This window comes from Hoplias malabaricus, chromosome 8, assembly GCF_029633855.1.
Source record: "Hoplias malabaricus isolate fHopMal1 chromosome 8, fHopMal1.hap1, whole genome shotgun sequence".
Taxonomy (NCBI): Eukaryota; Metazoa; Chordata; class Actinopteri; order Characiformes; family Erythrinidae; genus Hoplias; species Hoplias malabaricus.
The window spans coordinates 10,373,050-10,386,622 of NC_089807.1; the positions used below are offsets into that span (position 1 = coordinate 10,373,050).

Consider the following 13,573-nt stretch of genomic DNA (forward strand, 5'->3'; position numbering starts at 1 on the left):
TAAACACTAAAACACACAACTTTTAAATAAGGTACTAATTATATGGGTATTGGTAAAAATTTACAATAGAGCAAAACTGAGTATATAAGGGCAATAACCTCTTTATTGGCTGAAGTATCAGGCCACAACCAGCGTGGGACCACATGGCTAATGTTAAGATATGTTCCACATAAAACTCATTCTTATCATCATAAACATTCCAAGATCACAGCACAGATTGCAGACTGGGATGATGCCCAGCTGATGGTTTGGCCTCTTGACAACTAAACAAACAGATTATGTATACTACTAGCAATAAATGGCATTCATTGACATGCATTTATGTTCCCTCTGGCTCTGCTTTCATGTTGCAGTCTACTGAAGTACACAACATCTTCACAAAGCAGACTGAGCCGAGCATGGGGGTAGAAGAGCTTGTACAGAGCACAGTATCTCATGGTTGATTGTGAGAGAGGAATGCACACTAGAAATGCTCTCTTGCTGACCCATGACTTGTCCCATTGCATTTTCCAACAGCTCCATTAGCTCATCTAAGCCTCAAAAGTAAAAGGGAACCTAACAAGGACAGCAGGCCTATTACATTACCATTACTTGATCCAGGTCAACCTGCCCAAGGAACAGCACTAAAAACCACACTATTGTATTAAAGGATCAACTTCACTGTCTGACAGTAACCCGTTTTGTTTAAAGATGACAAAATTTTGACCGATAGCCTATTTCTTGCTGAAACATCGTGTTTCTTTTTATAGCTGAAAGTCATGGCAGGACTACTGGCTTCAGGCTGTAGATTATAGGATTGGTGGCAAAGCATCTAGTCTGGACAATTTTCAACTTGACTCAAATGTGGAAGGTTTTGCAGAGATGTTTGTTAAACAAGATTTGCTATAGTTCAGCACTAACATTTGATACTCAAATCATCTACATACATTAAATCCAAGTCTTCAATAAATCAGGAACACTTCCTAAGCATGGTCTAAAATGACTGACTGCTTTATACCACAGGTCTACCTTAAACCAAATTGTACAATGCTTCATTTTTCTAAAGATTGGGCAATATTATACAAAAAATGTTTGCCACTCCTAAATGAACAAGTGGCAAAGGCTGCATGAGTGCACTCATATTCAACAGAGTCTAATTCAGCATATACAACAATAATTTACCTTTATTACAATCAGCAATAAAATAAAAAAAAAAAAAAAAAAAAAAAAAAACACAACAAGAATAAATCATAGCTTTAAGAATCTTGTAGTCTTCAATTACATGAAAAATCTGTCAATCATCATTAAATTAAAGAATAGCTGAATCAAAAATAAGTGGTGATTTAAAAAGGCATTTAAAAAAGGAAAAAAGTCTTATCAAAAAGAGCTTCAAATATGGAACATAGTAGGAATGCTGGAAACATACCAGAATGATTAGGGGGTATTTAGCATTTGTAGCAAAAAGAGGGATGTATGCAAGGACAATCACCCAAAGCATACTAATAAACATAGATAACTATTCCACAGTGGAAGTAAACTTAAAACTATGCTGTCTCTACCAAGTTGCCAAACACTTGGCAGCAGGTAAAACATCTTAACTGAAGATAGAAATTCACGCTGTGGACTAGCCAACAAATTATCAGTAATCAGAATTAAATGGAAACTTGAAGTCGCTTTACATAAATCCACACATACATTCAACAGGGAAAAAAAAAAAAAAAAAAAAAGAATTGTAGGAAAGGGTAGAAAAGAGGTAAAAGGAGGCCTAGATTGCGTAGCAAGAAAGAGCTAATTTACCAGTGATATCTAAAAGGCATTCCAATCAAAAATTAAGACATGAGCTTTTAAATTTTACTAATGGACCACCATTACAAGCATTAAAGTGTTGGTCATTGCCAAAAAACACTACAGTTTCTACTTTCAGATTTAGTTGAGACATCTATAATGCATCACTGAAAGTTAAGGGCACTAGGCCCAAAAGTCTCCATACCCAAAGTAGAGAATGTTTAATAATAAATCAAACAATGTAGGAGTGTAAATGCCATATACAAACCTTTCTTTAAAATATGAATTAGATTTACTGACATTACTAAAGTCTTTATTTTTTAAATGAACAATAATACTAAATACAGTACAAGTGCCTGCTGACATTGGGAACCGCAATTCAAAGTTCAAACTGAATACACTAAAATGAGGGTGGGCTAATTGGCATTGGGAGGAGTCTGTTGACATAAATGATGAGACTACTGTAAACAAAAAGATGCATACAACTCAGAGTTCAACATTTTAAACAGGATTTCTCTAGCACAGAATCTAGTTGTGCTGGTGCCACTGGTAAAAACTACTTTCAGCTACTGTTCCTCATAATATACTGTTAAATTGTAATTGAGGGGGATGGGTGGATGTATGACTTAGTTTGAACACCTCTACAACTAAACAAAATGGAGAGATGGCCAGTGACAAAACGGTACACCTTGATATACATAATGTGCTACCATGACACTGTAACATGAACCTGTGCTCCCCTAGTGCACCTAACACTGACCGGCCCCCAAAGAAGCCCATCAGTGGCAGATAGCAGGAGACCCTGCATGTCATTTCTAGACTTCTAAAGACAGGAAAGTCTTTATTGGGGCGAGTTATGTAATCTAATCTCTAAATCTGATTGGATCAAATGTTACGTTAGCCAAATTTAGTCCTGCCCAACTTCAAATCTGCGGAAAGAATTTCCCAAAAGACAAAAACCTGCATCATTCTCTCTGCACCATTTCAGAGCACAGTCAACAAAAACAATAAAGATCATGCTTAGAAGTATAACAATGAGAGGACAGTAGCCTTAAATGAAAGCTGAATTTGGAAATCAAAACAGGAGCAACCATATCTGCAGTATATAACTGTATACTTAACAAAACTAACCTCTACAATGTGATACTTCTTGATTAAAAAATAAATAAATAAATAAATTTAAAAAAAACCAGTCATGATCTTGGAATTATTACACCAATCCATTTCCATAGAGATGCATTTTTGTTATCTGTATGCATGTGACAAGCATGGCTCAAATGTTCATGAGTCATTTTTCAAGTCAAGTCTCAAGTCTTTGAGCTCAAGTCCGAATCAAGTCTCTCGTCACGAGTCCAAGTCGAGTCTTAAGTCTCTTATGGTTGAAAAGCATGAATGCCCATGGCCCACATCATTGCATTGCTATTTCTTATTATTTTAAATCATGTACAGTACTGTCATTTTTAGCACACACTACTATCAAAACTGATCAGCTGTACGATCGCTTTTAAAAGTATATTTCAGTGCAATGCAAAGAAACCCACACAAATAAAATTTTAACAAATGTGTTTTCCAGTATTTGAACTATTATTTTCTGTTTGTATTTAGCATCATTTATGCCTCATTTCTACCTGGCTGTGCAGCTCAGGCATCTCATCGTTCTTCAGTGTTTAAAGAAAGAAAGAAGTTATAAGTTATAAGAAATAGTTGTATATAACTATTGAAAGTACAGAACTGTACGGAACATATTTAATCCACTTTACGCAATGGGCTACACTGATAAATAAAGGAGATTACATTTAGTGCAGCACGTGTGGTGGAAATGAAAAAGTTGCGGTCGCCTTGTGTGTCTCGCGCTCTGACTTCAAGCTTGACTCACAGAATCATGAAAATCTGAAGGAGTGTGCTTCGCGAGTGAACTCTCACGCGGGGAATTAGCACATGGCTGAGTGGGGCCTGGACCAGTTTGGTCTACGCCTCTGCATGTGGACATTATTTTATTGTCAAACGGAGTGTTTATTTCTAATAAAAACAAAGCAAGAATAAAAATATAGTACCTTTAATTCGGTAGGTTGTGCTTTGCTGCAGACAGCACAGTAAAAATAAACAACAGTCAGCTGAATTAATCAGATAATTACAAATAAATACGCAACCTATTGACTTAGTCCATGTACTACTATGAATAAAATACATCTATTAAAGAATATAACAAAATTTAACGACAAAAGACTCAGCTACAGCTCAACTTGTCACTTCCGTTGTCAGTGCTGATAGCTGTGGCGGTGAGCATGCGCTTCGTTGCGCATGGTAGGGAGGGAACCGAATGCAGGTCACCAAACCACAAACAAAACTAATTATAGTGATAATAATACATTACACAAAGATTGACTCACAAATCTTAAGTCCATGTCGAGTCTGAAGTCACTGTTTGAGCAACTCACAGCTCTAATTGACTGGTTGAAATGTGGATCAAGTTGTTGAGTAAATCTAATCAAATATGTTTTCCACTCTTTATGCGAAATGCAAAATTCGCATTTGCTTCAACAGGTTGGCTTATAAGCAAGTTACATACAAGCTGGTATGAATCGCTAAAAAACACAGCTCTGGTCATAAGAATAATATTTTTAGAAGTTACTTTAATTTTTAAATAATCCCTAATGCTAATAAGTGTTGTTCTATCACAGGCACACACACACAGTCAGGTCTGACAACTACATGACTAAAATAATGCAGCCTGGTTCTAAACCAGAAAAGCCAACATACATTTTGCATTAGTACATTTTGTCATATGGTAAGATGCTATGAAGTTCCATCATCCCAACCACATACAGTCATGCAGCTCTGGTACCATGTAAGCCAAATATCTAATCCCATTGTATATATACCCATGCTGTATAGCATTTCTGTTGTTTTAATCCCCTGACAGACCCGTGGTTTCTGCAAGAGACAACTAAACAAAAGAACTTGCATAATAGTAGAAAATGATACATGGCATCCAATCAACTATTTGAACTGATTTCCTCAGGCAGTATTAAAATTCCAGCATTTCCTTTGGTTTCCATGATTCAGGTCTAGAGACCTCTGGCTGATTCGTGGTTGTCAGAAATGTGTAGAGAAAACAAAAGAAAACTGTCTAAGCTCAATGCTTTGTCTAACAAGAAGAGCTATTATGTTTGCCACAGCTGCAAGCCAGTGGCCCTGCACTCAATGCTATAAAACACTTCTCCTGAACTGATGTAATCAGCTCCACTTTAACAGACTTTCATTCAATTAATCTGTTTCAATCCATGAAGGTGTTTCAAGAATGTCAAAAAAGAAAGCCAATCAGGACATCTAATATACCTTCACCACCAGAAACTCTGACCCTGCCAGAAAATGGAATAAGAAAGGAAGGGTCTGGGCCTCTCCTTTCTCATATTTTAACCCCTAGCAGCATATGATAAAGAGGCCTGGAGCAGCTGCAGACTGACCAGTCCCCAAGCACACAATTAACAACAAAAGAGCCCTTTTAACGCATTGAGCTAATCAGCGGCCAGCCCACCACTGCAGACTCCCTAAACCATCTGCGAGATGGCAGACCTTCTCCCTGATTGTGAAAAAAAGAACTGGCACCATGCTATCATGTCCTAGTGTCAATGAAAAACACATCGCTTAGCAACAGTCAAGCCCCCGCGCCTGGAAACCAAAAGCTTTCGCTTTCAATGAACAGCTCAACAAGGAGCAGACAAGGGAATGTGCTCCAAGATTTGATTACCAAATGGTCTCCCATTGTTAGCTATCCATGACAAAAAAAAAAAAAAAAAAAAAAAAAAAAAAAAAAAAAAAAGCACCAAGAGCCAGGGCCAGGCTAAAACACAGTTTAAATGACCAATGAAAACAGGACACCCAGAAATATGTCTTTTTCCAACCATAATTACTCACTTTTTTTTTAAAAGAATCATTAAATTAAATTTTACTCTGTGACACTTAAAACACTTAAATATTAGTGATATATTCAAAAGAAACATAGGCCATCAATATACTTCCTTACAAAATAAATCTCAAGAACCAAATACCAAACATGTAAACTCTAAACCAAGAGAAATTTAATCACCTATGGGGTCAGTTTATAAATCACATTTAATACTTCAATAACAGGCCAACTGCCTTCCTCTTGCTTTTAAATGAGAGAAATGCTTATTTTTAAATGAATAAGTTACCACAAAACATGTCATCCAAAATTACAAAAAATATAAATAGTTCTCTTGGTCTGAGAATTAAACACAATCATACTCGATAAATCTAACCCCCACCCCCCCATATACATACCTGATCTTTCTCATGTGGCAGAAGTGTTACAGGTGGAAGTTCCAGAGCCAAGGCTATGCTGCTCCTAAACCCTGCCTTTCCACCTGCTCCAGCATTTTTTATCTGGTAGAGAGGCCCTTCCTTCAGCAGCCTCCCGTTATTCACCGCCCGCTTAGCAGCAAGCCTTAACCTTTGCTGGAACCTGGGGTTAGCCACAACATTCACCAAGTCATCCTGGCTCCTTAAGAACCGCTCTATGTTCCTAAGAGAGGAGCCAGCAGGGACACCCAGCCCCTCAATAGCTCTCCTGAGGACCTTATTCCAATCCACATGTCGAAGATCTCCTGCAGGTAGCACAGATCCCACCACAGAAGAGGCCGGCCCTCCAGGCTTGATCGCTGCAATCCTCCCTGGGTTATCCGGATCTTTGTATGAAGCGCAACCTTTGCTAGTAACCTTAAGGATGGATCCATCTTTCACAGCCAGCTCCAGTTGCTGGAGCACAACACCCTTGTCTAGTCCATGTGATGTTGATACAGCATGACAAATTCGCTCCTCTGAAGGCCGCTGCTTCTGCCTTTTGATCTTCTGAATAGCCTCAAGAATCCACTCTGTGTACAGGGGATTGGCCAGTTTCACCATGGTGAAGTAATTTGTTTCATTAAGGCGTAATCCATGAATACATTCCTTCTTTTTATGGGCAAAACATTTGCATCCACAAGCAGAGGTCAGCCATTACTACACCGTGATTTGTTTTACTAAACTCCTTACTGCCTCTACATTTCCTCAGAGACAGTATTAAAAAAATAAAAATCAAAATAATAAAAAAAAAAAAACCACAATAAATCCAAAAAAGCGTCCTGATCCTTGCAACTTTCAAACAGGTGATACCTGAAAGAGAAGAGAAAGAGGTATGGTCACTTCATATTTTAACAAGAAAAGATGACAGAACACTGCAATGGACTGGCAACCTGTATAGGATGTGGTCCTGCATGGCGTACAATGATGCTGGTTGGGCCTCAGAACTGAAAACAAGAATTAACTAAATGAGACATTCCTAACATTTTTAATCAATTTACTGCTGGTGTGACTATGTGCTATAGAAAATAAGTCACATGTCATTGCTGTGCGATTAAACACATCTATCTCTTTTTTTAACGGTTGTCACTTATTTACATGTGTTAAATGTGTGCATTAATTTGTGTGTTCATTGCAGCTAATATCAAAATAAACAATAATAGCAAAATGAAAAGCTGGGGGAAAAAATTGTTTCTTTAACAAGCATCTCCATTGGTTGCTAGACTTGTCCATCAACCCCCCCCTCCCTCAGTACTGTTTAAGTTTCCATGCTAAAGTTAACAACTGATACCATGTTTAGTCATGTGAAATATTAGACCAATGTGACTATAAATTATTCAATCCCATCAATCCATTATCCACTGCTTATCCAGGTCTGGGTCGTGGGGGAAGCAGTCCAAGTAAAGAAACCCAGACCTCCCTCTCCCCATCCACTGCTTCTAGCTCCTCCAGGGGTATACCGATGGGTTCCCAAGCCAGTCGAGACATGTCGTCTCTCCAGCGTGTTCTGGGTCTTCCCCGGGGCCTCCTCCCCGTTGGACATGCCCGAAAAACCTCACCAGGAAGGCGTCCAGGATGCATCTGAACCAGATGCCCGAACCACCTCAACTGGAACCTCTCAACGTGGAGGAGCACCGGCTCCACTCCGATTCTCTCCCGGATGTCTGAGCTCCTAACCCTGTCTCTAAAGGGAGAGTCCAGACACCCTGAGGAGGAAACTCATTTTCCCACGATCTCATTCTTTTGGTCACTACCCAAAGCTCATGACCATAGGTGAGGGTTGGGACGTAGATTGAACGGTAAATCGAGAGCTTTGCTTTTCTGGGCCCACCCCCTGTGGGAGAGGTAGTAATCCGGGTCTGGTGCAATGTGGATCGAGTGACAGCCGAGGGTGGAGAGCCTGGTGTTCTGATCCTCGGTTATGGTTATTCAATCCCAATAAGAATTAAATATGCTGCTTTTGATCAAGTATAGTAATGACAGTCTCTGATTTGCTAAAACATGGATTCATAGTGGCATGCTGCAGGCTGTGGTTACACTGAGTTGGGCATGGCTTGTTGGAATCCACTAAAAGAAATCAGCGTTTGTCAATATTTGCTGTCTACAATACACGCAAGTCCATTTTACATATGAAACTTTTGGACATGCGTCCCAACAAAAATATTTTTACATTTCTTAGCTGTAATGGGCATAAATCGCATTATTTGTGGTTTATTTTTACTGTTACCATCAGAGAAATATAGTCTTTTCTTGTTCCTGAAAAGTTATCTTCTTGGAGATGTGTGTTTTTAACTGGACAGTGATGATATACACAAGCTGCAAGCTAAATATTCAACCTGACATGTAAAAAGTAAAGCCAGACAGATAACGTCAGTCACGTTGTTGATTTGGATTTCCCTTCACTGCTTTCTTGATATTTCTTTCTCCTCTCCTTTGCCCTTAGTGTCAACAAATAAACTGGCAATATTTGCTGATCAAAATATGAAAAATGCTGAAATAATCAGAGATATCACAGTACATTTAGTGTTTGAATTAAACTGACAATTACACTCCAAACACTCGAGTTAAGTGAGAAACTAAGTGCAAGTGACTGTTGACAGAGCATAAAAAGTGTAGTCAGTAATTAATATTGAAAAAAAGTTATAACATTAATTAAAGGTGTTTAACGGAGTTAAGAGAGAGACAACCTGACATCCTTTTGTTCTATGACAAAATTTGCCTCAGGCTTGCAGAGTTTTCCAACTGTTCAACTCAGTTTCATTAATTCATTACAGGGTGCTAGGCAGTTTAATTGTATCGCTAAACATTCACATGACTACATGGATTATTGAATGCAGTTAAGCTGTTATACAGAACAAAGTGTTTTTAACAAGGTGTATGGCTGAAAATCAATGTGACTCAGACTTTCTCTCAGGCACTTAGACTTCTACAACAACAGATGTCTGGTATACATATGTAATTAATTAAACAGTAAGCAAGGAAAACTAAATAAAATGTGACACCATTCATAACTGAAAAAGGCATTTTGTGGATTACAAATGGTGACATGAGACATCTTTATGAATCACCTAGTTATTGCAAATAGAATTTATGCTGGTTGAAGGATGCTGTGGAATTAAACTCTTAATTTTAACACTTAAGATTGAAGTATAAACAATCACAGGCTTAATGCTGGATTCCATTAGTACAAGTGGGTCCTCTTGCCCAACAAATATACTACATCAGTAAAAGGCTTTTTACTGTTCAAATTAGCTTCTTTTGGAAGGTCTTGAAAACTACAGATAATTTTGTGGTCAATCTCCTGTTCATGACATGAGTGTGGATATCCTCATCATAACATATGGCAGAGAGGAGTCAACATAAGCTATCCTCCCTCTCCATATCCTCTTCTCTCTGTCACTGACACTGCTTACCCAGCCTTTCCCTCCACCTGTGATCAGCTCCCTAACTGCATCTTTATTAAACATAGAAAGGGTTCATCAATTTTGAGAGACATCCCATTTTTCCTACAGCACATACTAGCAAAAAACAAATATCTGTTTATTTAGGACATCTGACAATTCTGACCAACACAGTTGTGTTATTTAGCCTCTTGGCATGAAACAAAAGAGAAAGCTGTCAGAAAGCAATGTGCATTAAGGCCACACATTCATTACCCATGAGATTTAATAAAAATCATACAGATGTCCAGTTCACAACCTATTAGGAAACCATTGTTATATACATTATTAAATTTTGTGTTGCATGCCATGCTACACTGTACATGAGCACTAACACAAAGAAAATGAATGGTGCTGTTTACAATTATACATCTATATAGCTGCCATTTGATATTCAAAACCTCAGCATCTCAGGTTTTAGATAAATATACTGCAACTTTTTTGCTCTTCTGTTGTGACCCTTGACCATTGCATAAGTCAATGCTTTCTTCCTTCTGATAGGATACATTCTTCAGTCTGTATTCCACATTTGTAAACAGTAAATGTATTGATGTCTTAAGAGACACTACTTGGAATTGGGTCTATTGCAAATCTTTTTAAGAACACTTGGTATCAAAGAAATTCCCGGTTTGTCATTTTATGACTGATGTGTAGCATGTATATATTTTATGCAACAAAGTGTATAAAACCCACCACCATTTTCAAAGCAAAAACTTATCACTATTAAGTGGAAGAGGCCAATTTAGTGCCCCTCAAGCACCATCTATACACAGGCTTAAATCTTGAAAAAGAAAATCACAAAAGCATTCTCTGGTTATCATGCATGAGGAGCTATTATTGCTATTGTTCATACAGGACTGAACAACATGAAAACACTACGCCCTAATGATTAGGATAAGTATTTTCACAGCCTCAATCTTCCAGCATATATTTCGCTGCTCAAAAGCATCTTCAGCCAAAAGTATGGCAGAATGGCCTAAACCCAAACTCAGAAAAAGGTACCTCTCTAATAAACAGCTCAAGTAACAATATCATTCTAAAGTGCCACAACTTGAACAGAAGTACAAAAGTATCACATCTGAAAACTCCATAGTTCTTAAGTAACGTTGAGAATGTCAGTAGAACATAAGTACAACCAGGTTCTAGCGAGATAAAACTGGTGATATTAACAATTAAAATTAAATTTAACTAAAATGGCAATGACAAGTGAAAGCAAGTAATAAGAAGCAAAGTTTATTTACACATACCCAGACACAAGTACTGAGCAAAAAAGCACTTGAAAATACTCAGCAAAGATCCCTTAAACAAGTACAATTTGTGCAGCTGAGTAAATGTAGATATTATTCAACTATGTTATAGAACTTTTGGCAATTCGTAGAATTTTTGCAGTTTTATAGTGTACTGTTAAACCTCAAATTTCTTAAACTAATCTGTTTATAAATGCTGAACGAAGCAGGTATGATTACAACTGCTTGGAGATTAAACTGTGATGGCAGAGTTTGTGTCACATTTCCGGTGTGTGCTAGGTGGATTGGCCATACAAAAGCATCCCTAGCTGTGAGAGCGCCGGTGTAGCTGTGATCATGAAATGCCCTGGTGCCCTGTCTGGGGTGTTTTCCTGCCTTGCATGCAGTAATTTTTGTAGGCTCCTGACCCACCACATCCCTGAACTGGATAAGTGGTTACAGACAACGAATTAATATATGGATCTTGAGCTGCTCTACTGGTGTTTACTACAGGTCTAATAAAAGGTCATAAAAAGGTCAACTCCATAGTGAAACTATACTAAACCAAGTCCACCAAGACTTTCAGAATGCAGATCAAACACATACAAACTACTGCAACTCTTACAAGGGCTGTGTAACATCAGGAACCACCCCCCCCATTTGTTTCATTCTAACTGTTGGACCATGACACTGAAAAAACACAACCTGGCTTCATAATTAGATTCAAACATTCTTTACAGAATGAAAATGTTGAGTCCATCCAACGCCCTAAACCAGCTGGACCAGTGCAACAGGGTGAAAGATCAGTCTGAACTCCTATAGGCAGTTTTCTGGTTTGGAAGCTGTATTTATAATGTACTGACAACGTGAGGTCACTAATGTAATTTCTAAAATCATATTGGGAAGAACATTCACAGAAGAGCAGACACAAACTCGTTAATTCGTGTGAATATCCAGATATTTAGAGGAATGGTTTAAGCAGTTGGAACTGAATATGATCAGGGGAAAAACAGTGCAGCGAGCAGCCAGCAGGTGACACGCATTGTACAATTTCGTCTGGATGCCTCCGCTCAGCACTGACAGCTCTCAGCAACGAAGGAAGTGAGAACCATTATATCAATGACCTGAAAAGAAGCGGGGCTAAAACTGACTGACCGAGCCTCACACCTCAGTCAAATGTCGATCTTCTGTTCCACCAACGAGACCATGAATGACGGCACACCGAAAACAGTGGCTCTCGGAGTGGGACGTTAGAAGATTACGTTTAAACCACCGCTATTTTCCCACGTTCCTCTCTGCTGTGTTTAACTTAAGCCTTACAGAGCAAATGGCGTGTTAAAGACACTTAGAAACGGGACGGTTCCCCCATGAGCCAGTTTAAGTTGATCCACCACAAGACAGTCTCTCAGACTACCGAGTTTTACTCCTAACGTTACGGCTTTTTGTGAAGACAGATAAATAAACTGGGCAGAGGTTAGGGTGCATATCTGGCCATTAACATCATCTCTATGTTTAAAGACACTTTACTAGTCTTGAGGAGTGTTCTATTAAAAAGACACCACGGCAGCATCGAGTTCATTAGCACAGGAGTCGATTATTTCCGAGGCTGCCTCTGGCCGTTATTCTTTAAGAAATCACAAGCCTGAAAAATTACCGGCGACAAAGCGGCACTGAGGCGGTGCGAACCGCAGCGGTGTAGGCGAGCACAAAACCCCAGAGTTAACCGTCAGTAACTCTCACAGTTCTTACTGACCACAGATATAACGGAGATACATTAACAGTGCTTTTCTGGCAAACAGGACATAGCTGAAACACTCCCGAACGAAAGCACTCCACGAAGTGCAAGCCCTCTAAAATCTTACTGAAGACCAAGTAACTGTCCCTAGCCACCTGCGCTGAGATAAACAGCTCGTCTCAGTGTGGGTTTCCAGGCGGTTAGTGAAGCGGAGTGATTCAGAAAGATATTGGTCAAATATTTAAATGGGACTCCGACCTCAGAAACTTGGGGGAATTAATGCCCCGTCGTTTTTTCCTAGTTTTCTTTTCTCGCTGAGAATAAAAACATGAGCCTACACGCTAAATATCATTTGGCTAGCTTAGCAACATTTCCAGAGCTTCGGAGCTAACGTTAAATTCACGAGAGTTCGGTCCGTCAGCAGGCGCTAACACTTAGCAGCTAAGACAAATTAAGCTAAGCTAACACAGAAGTTCAATGTTTTAGCTTAAGTTAGCTTAGCAACAGCTCTCCCATCACCGCAGGCAAACGGAGCGGCTAGCGCTGGGTTAGCAGAGCTAGCCGAGCTAACGTTAGCAGGCTAAATCAGTCTGTGGTTTATGACTACTTCCGACAGATGACTATCGATAATTTATGAAGAGAAGTAAAAGGCTGAGTTAAGAGCGCTGAGCAGAAACACAAACCTCTGTTCTTTTCAGGACTGAAGAGTGTCCGCTCCGCGGGGACAGAGGACAGAGACTGAGGAGACACACACGGGGACTGAGAGACAGAGACAGGAAGAGAGACAGGTGAACTGCGCCGCCGCTTCGCTGCCCGTTCGCCTCACTAAACAGACGCCATTTTGTTACAATGTTGTAGTTTACATGAATCCGACATGACACTGATTACAACCCAATGGAGTCTCATTAAACCTCACCTCCACCGCCGCGGTCCCGCCCCACTAACTTTAATATTGGTCAGAGGGGCCAGGCAGCGATCCCTGGTTTGATAGCGCCGGAGTCAATCATCAAGAAGGCGTTCAGCCTCTCGACGCGTCGATTGGCTCC

The 13,573-nt window shown here is 39.3% G+C and overlaps 1 protein-coding gene across 4 annotated transcripts in view; it reads right to left on the reverse strand.

Moving 5' to 3' along the window:
• Nucleotides 1-13,573, reverse strand: part of kat6b (K(lysine) acetyltransferase 6B) — a 38,214-nt gene that overhangs the window by 23,190 nt on the left and 1,451 nt on the right. For 3 of the 4 annotated variants that reach the window (XM_066678311.1, XM_066678309.1, XM_066678312.1), the window contains exons 1-2: nucleotides 13,211-13,348; nucleotides 6,070-6,939 (exon numbers count right to left, since the gene is read on the reverse strand). In XM_066678311.1, coding sequence (XP_066534408.1) covers nucleotides 6,070-6,690 — 621 coding nt within the window. In that variant the 5' untranslated portion in view covers nucleotides 6,691-6,939; nucleotides 13,211-13,348. Of the gene's footprint in view, nucleotides 1-6,069; nucleotides 6,940-13,210; nucleotides 13,349-13,573 lie in introns of those variants that run through there. The other variant, XM_066678310.1, reaches the window with a different exon arrangement.